The sequence below is a fragment of the Trachurus trachurus genome, assembly GCF_905171665.1.
Source record: "Trachurus trachurus genome assembly, chromosome: 24".
NCBI classification, from domain to species: Eukaryota; Metazoa; Chordata; class Actinopteri; order Carangiformes; family Carangidae; genus Trachurus; species Trachurus trachurus.
In genome coordinates, this window is record NC_139910.1 from 25,534,700 (window position 1) to 25,551,495 (window position 16,796).

Consider the following 16,796-nt stretch of genomic DNA (forward strand, 5'->3'; position numbering starts at 1 on the left):
AGAGCCCAGGGGCAAAGTAAAGGCCCTGAGGAACTGCTTGTTTCCTCCTTTTAAGAGAAACTCACTAATTACCAGAATTCTTCATATGACACCCTCACACTTGACAACAACACAGATGCACAAAATTAAATCTCGGGGTTACGGAATGAGAGAAAACACCTAGACTGTCGCATTTTACTCTGACATTTCCTCCAGGAGTTGCGTAATGTCAATGCACTAATGCTTCACTCATAAGTGTTTAAAGGGGAAATGTTCCTCGGCAACAGAGAGAAGTCGGAGCGAGTCCCGGTGCATGTTTTTGTCTCCGCACATGGAGGGGGGATTGGATGAGCGTGGTCTGTGATTTGATTTTTTTTTTTTTGCCGTCTCCATTCAAATCAGCCTTGTAAGTTATTACAGCACGGTTAAGTAAATCCAGCTAAGCTGCCTTTGCTGCAGTCTTGACATGTGGAGAGCAAGCGGCGTTGATTTAATTCCTCTTGATGTGGAGCCATGTGTAACTCAGTGCTCAGCAGAAAGTGGCCCCATGCAGCAAAGCATCGAACCACTTTACAGGGCCATCTTTGGGCTGGAGTGAGAAACGGAGCCGGAGCCGCCGCCGCTGCTGCTGCTGTTGTACTGCAGCCCCCTCCTCGGAAACACTCTCCTTATTAAATCAGTCACGCATTTCAACTGCAGCTCATACATCGCAGCACATTCAGCAAATGGAAGAAACCCCCCCCACTCCCAAACCACCACCACCACCACCACCACCACCCACACTTAAATCAAGTGTGGCGTGTTGGGCCAGAAAGGCTGGGAGGGTTACAAGAAAAGGAGTGTGCGTTCTAATGAGGCATTTGCCCTGTCAGCTTAAGGCAAACTCCGGGTTGGGTATTTCTAAACCGCCCCCGTGAGCGGCACAGACACTGATGGGGGATGATCAGCAGGGCTGACCATGGTGTTGGCATTCTCTGAAATGTCACATCCACATTATTGTTCAGTCACAGTGTGTACAGATTGTGCTCTGGTAAATGTAGCTCCCCTGCGTAAAAAATGCAAGTTAAAGCCCTGTTTTCAAAATTTGAGATACACAAACACAAAAAAAAAAGCAAAGAGCTACTGAAGACATCCTAAAGACTGTAACTCTACCTAAATATAACAACTGCAAACCTCAAGTAGGCTGTGACCTTATCACACACCTCAGGCACCTCACGTCCAGCTTTATTCAGCCTTTTAAAAGACAGCAGGAGATTTAAGGTTGGAAAGTGGAGTTGTCATGCTTTGTCGTTTCAAATCCCCAAATGTGCAGGGAAATGTAGTCCCAAGGATATAACAACGGCGCTCATCCTATCACCTGTGTGTTGCTGCGATACAAAGGAGAAGTGTAAGTGTGTGTGTGTGTGTGTGTGTGTGTGTGTGTGTGTGTGTGTGTGTGAGAGAGAGAGAGAGGGGGAGACAGCTAGACGCAAAGCAGCAAAAGAAATGTATATCTGCTTATGTAATAGCTATTTCTCCTGTTAAACAGGGCAAAACTCACCGAACAAATTCAGTAAGAAGTCCCGATTAGTTCCAGTAGATTAACAAATGAAACAGCTCAACTTGAGTTAGAGTAACTTGACCTGATGAGAAGACTGCAAAACAGGCTGCTCCGCGACTGAACCGCACAGACTTTGTGCATTTTACTTAAAGAACTACAACAAAGATCTTCAAAGAGTTTTTTTTTAAATAGCTATTAAATAGCTGAAGTTCTTTATTTGGATCTCCATTAGGTGTTGACAAGCTCTACTCTGCCTTGTTTCAACAGCAAAAAACATGGGTACATGATGATGTAAATGCACCAAAAGTGAATATACTGGATGTGACTACAGGTGTAAAAGCAGGTGATGGGGTAAAACAAAACAAAGTATGTGTAGGTTAATGAATTAAACACTGCCTGTCTCTTGTTTTACAGTGATACCTTCTCAGGTCTTGAATATAATGTGCACAAATGTTCAACTTACCACCAGGCCTGATAATGAGTCTGTTCACATGCTGATGAAGAAGACCAATAGCAAAGCTCCGAGTGGAGAAACAGCTCAGCCACTGAGATACATGTAGGCCACACAAGGTGAACGTAATGTCCACAGCCCAAACTCTGCGTATGAGACGTGTCCTGTCTGCAGTCAGTGTCTTCCTTCCGTGTTGCTGCCTGCTGTAAACAACTGTTCCTCATTTCTACACTTTGTCCACTGAGTGGTGCCTTTGTCAGGTACCTACACTCCACACTCACACAGGCTGGAGGAACTTTACACATGTGTACATGTAGGCTCTTATGACAATATAGGCCTATATATAGGCTATATGTAGTATGCTTTACTAAACCCTGCATCATAAGTTTATAGTTTTATTCATGGGTCAGACATAATGTGAGTCTGAATAACATGCTGCTCATTTAATACAATCTAATGCAACGCGGCCCTGTGATATACACAGTATAGGTAGGCAGCGACACTGCCATGCTTCATTGTTAATTTCACGTAGGCCTACCAGACTTTGTAGCAGCCAATAGTAACTGTGCGCACTTCCCATATGGAGCCTATCAAACATTTACCCCGCGCCAATGAAAATCTGTCGCATTTAACATCTGTCTCCAAAAAAGAAATGTAAATAATTATAGACATTAACAAAGCAGGGGGGACGCGGCGCTGAAAGCTGCGTTGATTTGTAAGATTCCTGTATTTATATTTATTATATTTCCATCAAGTGCCACTGCCTGGTGCAATGCAGGTCCCGTGTAGCCAATCGATGTGGCCGACACATGGAGTATAACATTGCAGGTCTGCAGCGACCAATCAGAGGCGCCATCACACACCGGCACAGCAAATTCTCCAGTGTCAACCGGGCCGCTGCCTACACTAGATGTATCCTTCCGCGGCTGCAAACTAGTCCGCCCGAGTTGGGAGAATCCAACACTCTTTCTGGAAGCAAAGGAAGTCAGGTGGATAGACGAGAGCTTCAAAACACATAAATGAGATTTTATATGTTTTAATGTCATATTTATGTATTGAAATTGTGTGTTTTCATAATTAGCTGCCTCAGTTTAAAGGCACAGTATGTTTTTTTTTTCTTCAAGCCTGGGTTTCATTATGGAGTTCAACATTTTTACATATAGCAATAAAATAAGACAAACAGATAATAAAAACAATTGTGGTCATAGATTTGTATACTTGGTGGACTGATATGAATATTTGATTAAATAATGACAAAAGATTAAACTTTAGTGCAGTTTCGTTGTTGTATTTGTCATTATAAGCATGACTTTTGCCATAATATATGCTATCCTTATGTTAAAATATTACATGAGAATTTAAAAAGAGACATTAACAGTAGTCTCTCTAGTCTAGATGATCCAAACGACAAATAAGCCTGTCCATGTATGCGTTATATTTTACTTGGTTAGGACAGTTATGAGAAGGGTGGTGACGGCTCAGTTCAAATGGTCTATTTTGCCTACTTTAAGGTGATTTTGGCCTTTGTGTAAACCTTTGGACCTCATTAACTTTTTAGGTTTTATTTTTAATTTGCTGCTTTGTATAACTGGGCCTTAAAGCTCCCAAGGGGACAACTAAAGAAACTCTGTAAAATAAAGCTCCTGCTGGTTAAAGTCAGCACATGGTGCACAAAACAAGAAAAAATAACATTAAAACTGTGGAGAACAGGACCTCCATCTTTGACCACACTGCTAAATATCTAGAAACTTCTACCCAGGCTTTCCTTATAGGACCTATATCCTTACATGACTTACACTGCTGGCTGTGATGGAGGTTAATGGTTTATGAGAAAGGAAAAAACAAATTAACTGCATGGAGGTTTGGCCCCCAGGCCTATTAAGAGTATTATACTGTATGTTCATCGATAAAGTGATATTATATAGATAGCAGGCTTAATGCACACTCAGACAGGCTGCTCCTTCTTGATCCTACAAAGATGGATAAAGCCATAACCAAGTGAGTGTCCACTGCACCCCCCCTCCTCCCCTCCAGCCATGTAGTTCAACATGAGTGGAAGGATGCTGTACGTGCACTGCAGGCGTTTTAGCCCGGGTGATTGACACGTCGTCTTCTGCTGGAGGCCTGAGCTGCTGCAACAGCTCTTGAATTGAAATAAGGAAGTGAGTGATCAGTGCTCGTGTGGCGGAGGGATACACAGGCAATCCCCCATCCTGGCCACGGCCAATATACACACTCCTAACCCGCCAGTGGAACTCCATCTAAGGAACGACCACACTCCTCTAGTCTGCCTCCACAGACCGACAAGCACACAACCCATCCGACATGGTATGTATTTGTCATTCATTCTGCGTAGAAGGGGAAATGCGTTTTTAATAACAGCGAAGCCTGGTTACTACAGCAGCGGTTTAACGCCTTTTTTCCCCCTCCCGTGTCTGTATCCGCCGCTCTCTCATTGATTTCTCCGGTGAGCTGCTCCGGTGTGGAGACGAGGACGGAAAACGCCCGCAAACCGCATTTTTTCTCTCTCTTTTAGCCAGTGTAGGAGACAATGTCAAGAAATGATGAAGTGCGATGTGTTCTTGTCTGTAGTTTTTAAAAATATGTAGCCTATATCCGAAACGATGTTCACCTTCAAACCAGGACTGTATTTCCCCATAACTGCGCAATTCATAGAGCATTATTGGCTGTTCGGCTATGTCGGGTCAAGTAGCTGCTTGGTGCAGCTCGAATTAATTCTTGGACTAGATTTTAGTGGTGTCGGAATAACAAGGAAGCTATTCTGGGTTATTACAGCATAATTCAGTTAGGGGATACATTTTTACAATCCGCTCTTAGCAGCGCGGGCACGTCGGGAAGCCCTGCCTATCATCTCCATTAGAAACACAGCGCAGCCCGGCGCTATATTGTTCGCGTCACAGGCGACATGTCCCTCCGCATATGTCGAACACGGTGTGAACGGTGCTGCCCCTCGTCGGGAGGACTATCAAGCTTGGTTTCCCCCCCTTTTTTCTGGGTTGCACCATCATACTGCTGCTGCTGTTGCTGCTGCTCGAGCCGAGCCGTGCCGTGCCGTGCTAGACCGCGCCACGATGAGAGAAAGAGGGGGGAATAAGCACAACTGGATCTCGTCAGTGTTCCGCAACGGAAACTGACCATATTCTGTGATTAGGTAGTTACACAGCTAAAACTGTGTAGCCTACATTAACGCTACAAGAAGAGGCGCAGTTCCGCCTTTTACTGCGGGGTTTTTTATCTCAGGCTGTGTGTGTGTTATCTATTTGTGTTATGTCGGCTGATTTGGTTGCCTCTTTGCAAATTTTCGATGTTATGCAAATGTGTGAGCCGACTGTGTTGAGTTGTCCAAGAAGCTCTTACTGGAAAAACATCAACAGCTGTGAAGTTTAGTCGACGTTTCCCCCCCCCCTAAACCAGTGTAACGCCACACACCGTACGTATATCTGGAGATATAAATATTCCAGAGCTGCCATGCTGCTGTACAGCTTATACATTTTTTAAAAGCCTATGTTTTATTCGGTAGCCAGTCAAATTCAGTGTAACCTGGAGGTTTTCCAACAGGCCTCGGTGACTTGCAGAATATATTAACGTACACAGTAGGCTACCACTTGGTTTTAACCAATCTCACCAGATGTTGGGAGCCAGGCAGTCCACACGCACTTTGACATCTGCAAGGCAGGCAGCTCACCAAACCGAGCCCCACCACCTGCTACGTCACATGGAGAAGTTACCCAGTGAGGATGTGGAAAAGAGAGGCCTTCAAGCCAATCCATTGATTATCAAGCCTGATAGATCATTAATGGCCCGAGGGACTCAAGAAGCTGTAGATCTCTCTCCCCCCCTCCTCCTCTTCCTCCTCCTCCTTCTGCTGTGATCAAATATCCCATATATGGTATTGAGCGGCGATGCAGTTTCACGTTGCAAACACGGCGCGGTAATTGGAGTGTAAAGTGGAATTGTTATGGAGTTAGCCTGCGTATCAGCATCTCTGAAAAGTTTAATCCACAGGCGTAAGCCCCTTGTCTGCATCAATACGCCCATTGAAGTGGAAACAGCCTCCCCCCATTGAGGTGGAAGTATCGAATAAGTAGTTGGACCATGCTAAGGCCCTATCCTATTCCTGTTACGCTCTTGTTTGCTGATGCATGTTTAGTAACTTGAAGGACATCTGATCCGCTGCGGTGAATAATTTATATGCTTGGCGGCAACACCTAGCCATGTTCCATGTCCCTCAGTGTCTAGTGCTCTCTCCACAGTGCAGAGGAGTACCCAACCACCTACCAACCACCAGGCCATATGGTGGACCAGCCTTGTCTGTGGGGGTGCAGGGGGGAGGTTGGTGTTGTTTACACCCATCTTCCCTCCCTCCTCCCCTCTAGACACAAGCCTGGGCCCGAGGCCTCGCTGCCTTTTGTTCAGCCTCAAAGAGAAGAGGCGTTCAGCGCTTTTGTAGAGCCCAGTGCCCCTATAGAAAAGGAGTGTGACTCTTTATGATTGTGCTTGAGTCATGGTGAATGGAAGTGTGTGTGAGAGAGTGTGTTTGTGTGTGTGTGTCACACCCATTTGTCCAAGTGACAGCTGGTTTTTGCACCTATCACTTGGTGTATATTGAGAAGCTTCTTCAGGAAGTGCCAGGACGCCTCACGGTGACAGACTGACAACTCCAAAAAAAAAAAAAAAAAAAACCTGGAAAGCATTGGCAAAGGGCTGCAGATGAAGAAAAGAATCGGTGTTTTCTTACAGCGTTTAGCATCCTCTTTCAAACCCAACCTCGGCGTGAACAGAGAAGGATGCGGTATGTTTGTACGAGGGCGAGAAGGCATCAAGTGAGAGTAAAAGATATTCTTCGCTGGCCCGGTGAGCTGCCTCCTGCCTCCTCCTCACAGTCCTGTTTGGAGCGCATTGCCCAGACCGGCTGCCCGGGCAACAGTGGGAGTGGTTGACCGACGCATGCCAACAGACCACTGCCAGCAGAGCACCACCCAACCTCAAACACACACACACACACACACACACTCACTCACACTCTCCCTATCCTCTACAAGCTGTTACCAGGAGAGGAGGACTGGCAGCGGACAATCCTGTCCATAAGACACCGTGGATGGTGAATCACGGGGAGTTTCCTCTGAACAGCATGGCACATAACGAGAGAGAAAAGAGACATGGAGAGGGGAAAGGTCGTCAGGAGGAGGAGTTGGTATTGGCCTCGCTCCAAGTGCCAGGAGAGAGAGAGAGAAAAAGGAAGAATAAAGTGGAGAAGGAAGGGATGGGCCGGTAGTGGGCCTGGTGGTGCAGCAACATTGTGAGTCCCCCAACAGCTTGGGCTAGAGCCAGGGGAGGATCCATAGCACTGAGTCACCATACCCCACACCCAGTCCACTAACAGAGACAGCAGGGGACAGCAAAGATACAACAGGAGAGACACAGTATGACAAACAGGGTGACCAAGGAGAGAGAGGACAGAAGCCGAGGGATGTGGAAACGGTGGAAGACGGCGTCTTTCAAACATAGGTCCGGCTGGGTGGCATGTTTGTGTTAGTGAGGCTGTTTTTTCCCCTTGACATTTCCCTCTCTCACAGATGGAAATGGAGACAGGAAGAGGGTGCAGGGAGGGAGAAGAAAAGCAAGAGCTCTTGTTATTGAATCATGTCGGCTAATCGTATGAGCGCCGCTGAAGTTATCCATGAGCAACCCCCCCCTCCCTCGCTGGCCAGATCCATCGATCCATCCATCCGTCCATCCATCCTGTGGCCGCTGCTGCTCAAGCCACAAGGAGAGACCTCTCTGTTTTAAAGAGTTAAAGGTCAGCTCGGAGAGTGTCATGCTGTGATCTGCTAAGTCTTATCCGGTCCAACCAAATCGAGTCATTATGCAACAAAATTGAATCTTCTGGCTTAAATTACACGATAAAATACCCTTACCTTAAAAAAAACAAGGCTCAGGTTTCCATAGCCACGCAATGTGAGGATGACTGTTACTGGATGTGGGCTTGGCTGCGTCCAGACTTAGATTGCTTGTACAAACACATAAACACAGTGACGGGGTTGGGGGAATTTGCTTTGAGGCAGAACTGGCTACTCTGACTAATTCACAGGAAACATGGGGATGGAAAGTATTGGTGTTGAGGAAGAATGCCATTAAGACAGACTTGTGTGTGTGTGTGTGGTTGTGTGTGTGTGTGTGTGTGTGTACACGCGCTAGAGTAATGCTTCCATGTCCGTTAGTGTGCAATTATGTGCACATCTGTGACTACTCACGTTTTGTGTGTGTTCCTCCTTTTGTTGCCAAGCACAATGATGTCAGAGCGGCCTGTTAACAATAATCATAAAACAAACTCCTTTTTATTTATCTGAGGCGGCGATGAGGGAGGGCACCTGTGGGAGTTGTTTGCACCACAAGCTCTGTATTCACACTTTACTGCTGTGGGTGTTTGTTTGAAATCAGTGGAGCTGTTTTTTTTTTTTTACAAAGAAGCTGGATCCATCCATGTAAAACGGGGCCTGGCGGTGGATGCCAGGCCCATTTAAAGCATTAGTGAGTCACTATCAGCCATTAAGGGAGGAGGGGTGGGGTGGGGTGCAACCAACCCCAGCAGGCCTCTTTTCCTGTCGGTAGAGCCGTGGAAAACACTCCCATGCTGATATGTCCTAAAACAACCCTGCCTGAACACTTTCTCTTGGTCTAGAGACAGGACTTCATCCGTGTTATTACACCATCTTGTTTCCCAGCAGCCCCTCTTGAGAGGACCGCCACGGCGTAGCAGCCTACTTTTTTTGAACAATCCCACTGAGCCAGTCGTCTGCTGGTTTAACATCACGCTGTACCTTTTTTTTTTTGTAGAGCCCCTCTGCGCGTTAGCTTTCCCACAGCCCATCAAACAAACACAACCTTTAAAAAGCATCTTGATAAGCCTCTGGTATCTCTGCCATTCCGGTAACTGATTTTTTTCAGCATCAGTTTCAATTATATGGCAATCAGAGACGGATGGACTCCAGTCGGCTTCCACTCATTAAAGGGACCGGATCGATTGGGCACGGTGAAATTCTGCTTTTTACAGGGAAGTGGCGTGTAGATAAGGGAAATGTTGAAACAAGTCCCTCCGACTGTGGCTTGTGGTTAATTTGAGTTATCGTCATTTGTAAATCTTGGCAGCGCCGAGAGTAGATTCCTGCGGAGGCCTCTGGAGATGGCCTCGCTCTGAGGCCAGCAGACCCCTGAACACTGTGGCCTGTGTTGAGCCGTGTGGTGGTTGGCGGGCGGGGATGCTGAGGAATGTAGTGACGAAACAGCCGGGTTATTGGGAATAATTGCCGTGTTGAGTAACTTGTTTGTTTGTAATTCTCTCCCTTCTCTCCTTCTCTTTTCTTTTTCCAACCACAGGCCGACCAACTAACAGAGGAGCAGATCGCAGGTAGGAACAGAGATGTTACTTCCCCTAACAGACACATCTTTTCCTCCCATTTTCACTGGCCACCAGTCGATCGGTTCCACCCTGTAATGTCCAACAAAGTTCCTCTTCCTGTTTTCTCATGAACCGTCCAGGTTGCTTGCACGTGATTTAGTGAGAACATGACATGCGACAGAAGATTGAAGGATCTGGCACCCACCCTCCCTCGGTAGATCATTAGCTTTTCACAATGAGCAGGAAGTGAAGGGGAGAGCATATTTACAACACGGCATGAGTCAGGACTGAAGTCTACAAAGTCTAAGTGAACAGGCAGTTTTCCAGACAAGCTCACGACGACTAGTTTCAATCATTCGAGTACCTTGATATTCTTGATAAATAAATGATGCGAGCTCTGTGCTAACACTGGAAGCTCCGCAGTTTCTTCTTAGTCAAACCCCCTCTGTGGCTAATTAGCTTGTGCTAATGCTCCAAGGGTAATGCTCACTTCTGTTCTTCCCTGGATGGCTTATTATGGCCTGTAGTTTAGAGGGCTGCTCAAACAACAGATGCACACATTGGATTTCTTACCCTGAAATCTTGTAGCTTTTTCAACTTTACAATTTTCTCACAGCGCGAGTCGAGATCCCAGTGCGGTTTCAGAGCTCGGCTCAATGTGGGCCAATTCACCGGCGAGCATGAACCGAGTTAACCCGGCCCCTCTGTAGTCAGTCACATCGCTCCCAAGGATCGATTGACCTTCTAGACCTGACTGCAGTGTCCCAACGTAACCCATTTCTGTAACCGCATAGCAACAGTAACCCTAACCTCTAACCACTCTTACCCTCCCCCCTCTGCAGAATTCAAGGAGGCTTTCTCCTTATTCGACAAGGATGGCGACGGCACCATCACCACCAAAGAGCTCGGCACCGTCATGAGGTCGCTGGGCCAGAACCCCACAGAGGCCGAACTGCAGGACATGATCAACGAGGTGGATGCTGACGGTCAGTATAACTACTTTCCAATGACATTCACCGGTATTACCAATATTTCATCATAAAAGTTCCACAAAAGAGGTCATATGAGTCAGAAATGATGACGCTGAAACTGATTTAGATGTGGTTTTATTTCCAAACGACATAGCTGGACCAATTAATATAATCTAACAGGAAAATGGGAAGTTCCCAGCTCCTAATTTGAGTTGTATCCGAAGTGGTATGGGACACACGGAGATGTAGCCGTAACCATTATTCAGAGTTAAGGTTTCATAGCATGACCTCTGTAATAAAGCTCTCCGTTACAAATGGATAAAGGATTATATAGAGCGTCCATTACTGCCCCATTTTGAAACACATCAGCAGCGCCGCCGTCGCCCACCTCCCTCCCCTCCTCTGCCAACTGTCAACCAACTGTCCGAGCCAACTGTCCGGCCGGCTTTATTTTCAGATGACGCCGTCTCTCTGTGTCAGCAGTGTAGTCACCGCCGCGTGTCCGGCTCCATCATCGCAGCTGACATTGTGAGAGTTCTGGATGTGCAGGAAGGTGCTTTCAGCGCTGGCGAGAAGAGCGGGATAAGTGTCAAAACGACTGTCAGTGTTACTGCCCCACGCTGAGCAGACAGATTCCTCCTCCTCCTCCTCCTCTGTTCACCACCTCTTCATCCTGCAGCGCAGCGTCTCCCACAGGCTCTGAGATCGAAAGAGAGCGATGAAGGAGAGAGAGGGAGAGAGAGAGAGAAAGAGGAGTTTGAGAAGTTGGCTCAGTAGCTCCCATGCTGGCCGTCCTTGGACAGCGGAGTGGAGGATGTTAGCTGTCAGCGCCGCTGCTCTGTCAGCTTATAGGATTTCGTAAAATGGGACCGCATTGATCAGGAGAAATCAATTGCACCGCGGCTCGGCTGCCCCCCTTTATTGAAACGTCCTCCCACCATCCCACCCTCAGCACCCCTCCCCTCCCCTTCGGTTACACCCAGGAGCAAGTAGACACACAGAGAGAGAGAGAGAGCACACACACACACACACACATCACTAACATCCCCTTGTTCTGCCTCTGCCTCCCTTGGCTGATGCAATCTAGGTCAGACAGCAATGAAGCTAGTAATGGAAAATAAAAGTGGTTACATAAGGCCTCTCTGCGCTTTGCACATCCCGTACCCACATCGGCAGCTATGGGATGTCAGCCGGCCCATTGAAAATCAGCTCTATTTACCAAACAAGGATGCTGTGGTAAAGAATGACAATGAATGGAGGAGAGGACGGAGGGCTTGAACTCGACACAGCTGTGTAAAAAAAAAAGAAAGAAAAGAAACAGTCTCTCGGCTATTTGGTTGTAAAAGCCGAGCTGCAGTTTATGAACAGTGTGGGTTACAGTACGACACGGGAGTCACCGCCGTTAATGTTAGGACCACACACGTCGGGAAGTCGACACGAGGCTCCACGTTTTAGACCTTAATGAGGTACGATATGCAAAAGACCAGGTTAAATAACTGTGACAAAAATACTAGCCTGAGTCCCGGCACACCACTCATCAGCATTACGCAATCCCGCCCCTCTTTCTTATCTCAGGGATGGAAGTTGGCTTTATGATGCAGGAAAAACCGATGACCACACACACCGAGATGCCTCAGCCTTCTATAGTTTGCGTCAGCACCTCTTATGTGTAATCGCACCATCTCCCACTCGGTTCGCTCCTTACATTCTCTCCTCTTCACATCTCCCTCTCTGCCGCCTACTCCCTCCCTCTCTTTCTCTCTCTCTTTCCCTCCCACCGTTTTTTCTCTCTCTCTTCCCACCTGCCTCCCTATCTCCATTCCTCCTTCCCTCCCTCCCTCCCTCCACTGCAGCAGCAGCTGGCCTGAGGTTCAGTTGAGCAGATATCACTCAAGGCGCCGTCTTGCTTCTCTAGTCATTGCGCCCTCGGATGACGGTTTTCCAGTTGCACTTCTTCCCCTCTCTGAAACTGGGAGCACCCCCACCCCCCACCCTCCTCCTTCCTTGGCCTCCCCCTCCAACCCCCCAGTGGCAGCATGTGTTCCCTCGGTGCTGCTGGCTGTCTCTGTGTGTTAGATAACAGGTCCTTAGATTGTTACCCCGGGTCATGAGTTCACCATCTGCCCCATCACATTACTGCATCCCTTTTTTGTTCCATACACACACATGCGTTCCCTTATTCTCTCTCCGTTTCACTCCACAGAGGCGTGCTCCATCATTGGTTAATCTACCAGCTCCCTCCCTCAATCCGTCCCACCCCAGGGCTAATCCTTAGGGATCGTTTGCCCTTAGTCTCTGACCTTCAGTTCAGTGTCCTCACAAATTTCTATTTCTTTTCCCATTTTTTTTTTCCCTTAATGACGACACACACACTCCTGCTTTTCTTACATCGCCATAACATCTGCATAAAAGCCCCCCCCCCCCCCCCTCCTCCGGTAGATTTCCCACCCCCCCTCCCCATCCTCTGTCCTGTTGCTGCAGTAGGTGAGCTGCTGAGCTGCTCACAGATCCTTCCCCCTGTCAAGAGGGTCTGATCCTCTGCTAATCCTGTCTTGAACACAGCAACATGGATATTGATCCTATTGCACGCACACAACGAGCTGCCACCAGTGGTTATTGGTGCTGCTGGTGCTGCTCATCGCCCCCCCCCCCCCACAAGACCGCCCAGGATACACAAACACAGAGATGAGAAAACAGGACAGCAAAGGGAGGGAATCTAGGATAGATAAAAACAGAAAGGAGGAGGAGCGGAGCATCTGCACTGAAGCCCCCCCCCCTCCCTCCTTCCTTCCCCCACCCTTCTTTTTGTCCTTCCCACTTCTCCCCCCCAGCCTCGCTTTCTGACAGGGGCACCAGGAGAGAGAGAGAGCCTTTGATTTCTCCAGGCTCCTTGAAGGCCGTGCTGCACAGTACACTGTGCCACTACATTATGGATGACTGGCCATGGGTTGCCCCCCCTCCCCCGCCCCTCACTTTCCTCCCTGCAATGCTGCTGTACTGTGTATTACATACGCAACCTCCTCCCGGGGCTTCCCTGAGGAAGAAAAGGAAACACACACACACTCACCCCCCCCCCCCCCCCCCCCCCCCTCCTCCTCCTTTCAGCTGCAGTAGCTGTGTTTATCACAGGATGGAAGGTGTACACTAACATGATGTTAGGGCTGCTGCACTCGCGGCCATTACTCACTCCCCCGAGCTGCAGCGTCACCACAGAGAGGTTCTGCTCCACGCAGTCATACATGTTAACCATCATACACAGAGACATGGAGCGCTGCATGAATATTTCCAGTGGGTTGCTCTTCATCAGCTAAATGCTGGGTTGAATTATCTCGACTTATCTCAGTTTGCTTTTCGAGTAATTGCGATTTTTTTGCTGATTACATGTGCCTCATTGATCACCTATTCCAGGTAACGGAACCATCGACTTCCCGGAGTTTCTGACCATGATGGCCAGAAAAATGAAGGACACAGACAGCGAGGAGGAGATCCGTGAAGCTTTCCGGGTATTTGATAAGGTAAATGAGGTTTAAGGTGCATAATGAGATTGTAGAACAATGTCAGTGCTTGGCAAGCCTTTTTTAGTTTTATTTGAATATTTTATTTTTTCCATGGAGGCCAAGGAGACTTGCTTGCAGCTATAGTACTCTCATCTGTAGATGTAGGTAACACCAAAAGTGATTAGTGGTGGAAAAATGAAACCTTACAGCTTGTTTAACACCTGCTGCACTAGTTGTTAGCCTGTGGGGATTTAAAAAAAATAAAAAAATTCTCACATGTTTGATCCCGTGCTATGTGTTTCCAGGATGGAAACGGCTACATCAGCGCTGCAGAGCTCCGTCACGTCATGACGAACCTGGGAGAGAAGTTAACGGACGAGGAGGTGGACGAGATGATCAGAGAAGCAGACATTGACGGAGACGGACAGGTCAACTACGAAGGTAAAAAAATATATATGTGTATATAAAAAAAGTAAGGAGACATTAAAATGTCAAGGTACACAAATAGCTTTAGTTTCTAGGCCATGGTGTAAGTTTTTATTAAACTGGGGGACCAGAGCTCTTCATTTTCCTGGCTGTGTATTTCTCTGAGGGCGACTACAAGATAAGCCAGCCACACGTAATATTAGTTATTAGATGGGGGCTATAGATGGAGGCTGCTGAAACAGAGATGGGAGAAAGTCATCCTTCTGAATTATCATCAGTGCGCCAGGAGCCTTTTCTTTCTCCTTCTCCCATCCCCCCACTGTCGCTCCCTCGGCACATTACACGAGAGACTGCGCTCATTTTCTAGAAGGCTGTTGATATATTATGAACAGTCCATAAGTCTTGGCTGAAAAGTGTCCTACTTCTACACCGTCATTGTACCACGCAGAGAATATGTTCCCCGAGCCTCCCTGTATCTGTTTTTCTTTCCCTTTCTGTGCGCGTGCATATCGTCGTCACGTTGCAGCAAAACTGTAAGCACAATGCAGGAGCTTTTTAATCAATTGGGTTTAATGAGATGAACACGGAAGCCGTTTGGAAAGGGGACACTAATTAGGATGTGTGTTCTGAACCTGCTCAGGTTGATTAAAAAATTAATAAAGCATTTAACAATTTAGCAGGTGACTGCTCTCACTGGCAACAGGCTGTGCCAAAGCCTTAAACCTCATGCCCTTATTGTCCTCTCTCTCTCTCTCTCTCTCTCTCCCTCTCTGCAGAGTTTGTACAGATGATGACTGCAAAGTGAAGCTTGCCCGCCCCGTCCTGTCCCCTCTTAGAAGAAAAAAAAAAGGAAAAAAAAAATCAAATGTTTTACTTACCTCTTGGAAAAATGTTCATTTATTCATACTGTTTCTGTATAGAAAATAATTGAATGTTGAAATAAAATATCCTTCTGTCCACACAGGAAAAATATAAAAATATACAAAAAATATCTGCATGAAAATGATGGTTAGTGATCCTGTCCCCCTCCCCCCGGAGATCAGTTTAGCATCAGTACTTAACAAGTAAAAATAATAACAACAAACCCTGTAACTACTACCTTCAGACTAAGGCAAAAGCATTTGGCGAACTCCTACCAGTTCCATTTGCTAGTGGTAAATGTCTGGGCTGGCCATCTCTTCTTTCTCTCTCTGTTTTCTGTTCTTCATGCATGCAGCTTGAGACCGGAGCACTAACCCCCCTGCCCCCCATCCCTCCTCCGGGCTACCAGAGCGTGCTGATTCCACTATAAGCTGTCCTCTTGTTGGTTTGGTACAGTTTTTTTGTATTTGGAGAGGAACCCTGTACTGTTAACATGAGAGAATATACCAGGTTCTAACTCAAGCGTTAAAGTGGAATGGGACTTAATTGTATGCTAGATAAAAAGTGAAAAAAAATATGTACAAAAAAAACATTTTCAAATGTTTGGCATGTTCTTTTGTTTTTGTTATGTTATTTGGACGGCCATCTTAGTAGTTGTGCGTCCTGCCCTTTTTAAAAGGAGGGGGGACTTAAAGAGTCTTACGGTGAGCTTTCTTTTGTTTTTGTTTTTCTTTATCTTTTATTTTTTCGCAGAGATGGAGTGTCTGTCCTCTTTTCTTGCAAGAGAGAATCACTGGCCTTCACTTTTCTTTTTCTTCTTCCGTTTCTCAACTCAGACAAGAGCATTAGTGAGGGGTGTGCTGTGTTCGCGGCGCATGCTGTTAGGAGTGTCAGTGCACCAGTTTTCGCGACTGTTCGTCTGAGTTCAGTTTACATTCATTCCAAGTTGTACATGCTAGTCTTTATTTTTTTTTCAAATAAAAGACCATGAACTTTATTATGTCTTATGTCATTTTTCTTGATGCTTGATTTTTGAAGGTGATCTATATAAAAGACCGACTAGACAAATCTGTCAATAAACGGTTATAAGCATCGTTCTCTCCCATGTGCGGTGTCATTGGTTGATATCGAGCGGAGGCAAGATGCACAGTGTGTGATACTGAGAGCCATTACATGTCGGTGAGGTTGTGGAGAGAGTGAGCAGCCCCACAGGGGAGGGAGAGGCAGCACAGAGTGTTTGCTCTCGCGCTCAGCCGTGGATATACATACACAATTATGACGCCTCTCCTCTCTCTCAAGACACAGCTGGTTGCTAGGCAACAGCAGCATGCTGTAACTGGGATGTTGGGTTTTTTTTTTTTTTTTTTGAAAAGGCAAGTGGGAGTTTGAATAAACCCTCCTGCTTCTGCCAATGACTCCATGTTGGCTTGTCCTAGTAAGGCAAACCAGGCCACAACACTTACTGCCGTGTGCACTTTTTAAACAGCACACACACACACAGGAGAGTACAGGACAGACAGGCAGGAAGGTCTGTGCTGGCCTCCAGCAGCAAACTACCTACTGTCTAAAAAGTCAAGTTAGTGCAGAACTGTTTTACTATATTTGGACAGTAATTTGACCATGTTTGGGAAGGAGCAGACAGTCTGAGGCA

At 46.8% G+C, this 16,796-nt stretch overlaps 1 protein-coding gene across 1 annotated transcript; it reads left to right on the forward strand.

The window, feature by feature from the left end:
• The first annotated feature begins 4,159 nt into the window (after nucleotides 1–4,159).
• On the forward strand, nucleotides 4,160–16,142 carry LOC311007311 (calmodulin-1). Its single transcript, XM_084000443.1, has 6 exons — nucleotides 4,160–4,298; nucleotides 9,369–9,399; nucleotides 10,233–10,376; nucleotides 13,770–13,876; nucleotides 14,164–14,299; nucleotides 15,061–16,142. Exons 1-6 carry the CDS (start codon nucleotides 4,296–4,298, stop codon nucleotides 15,087–15,089), a joined length of 450 nt encoding a protein of 149 aa, XP_083856569.1. The 5' UTR covers nucleotides 4,160–4,295; the 3' UTR covers nucleotides 15,090–16,142.
• Nucleotides 16,143–16,796: the final 654 nt, after the last annotated feature.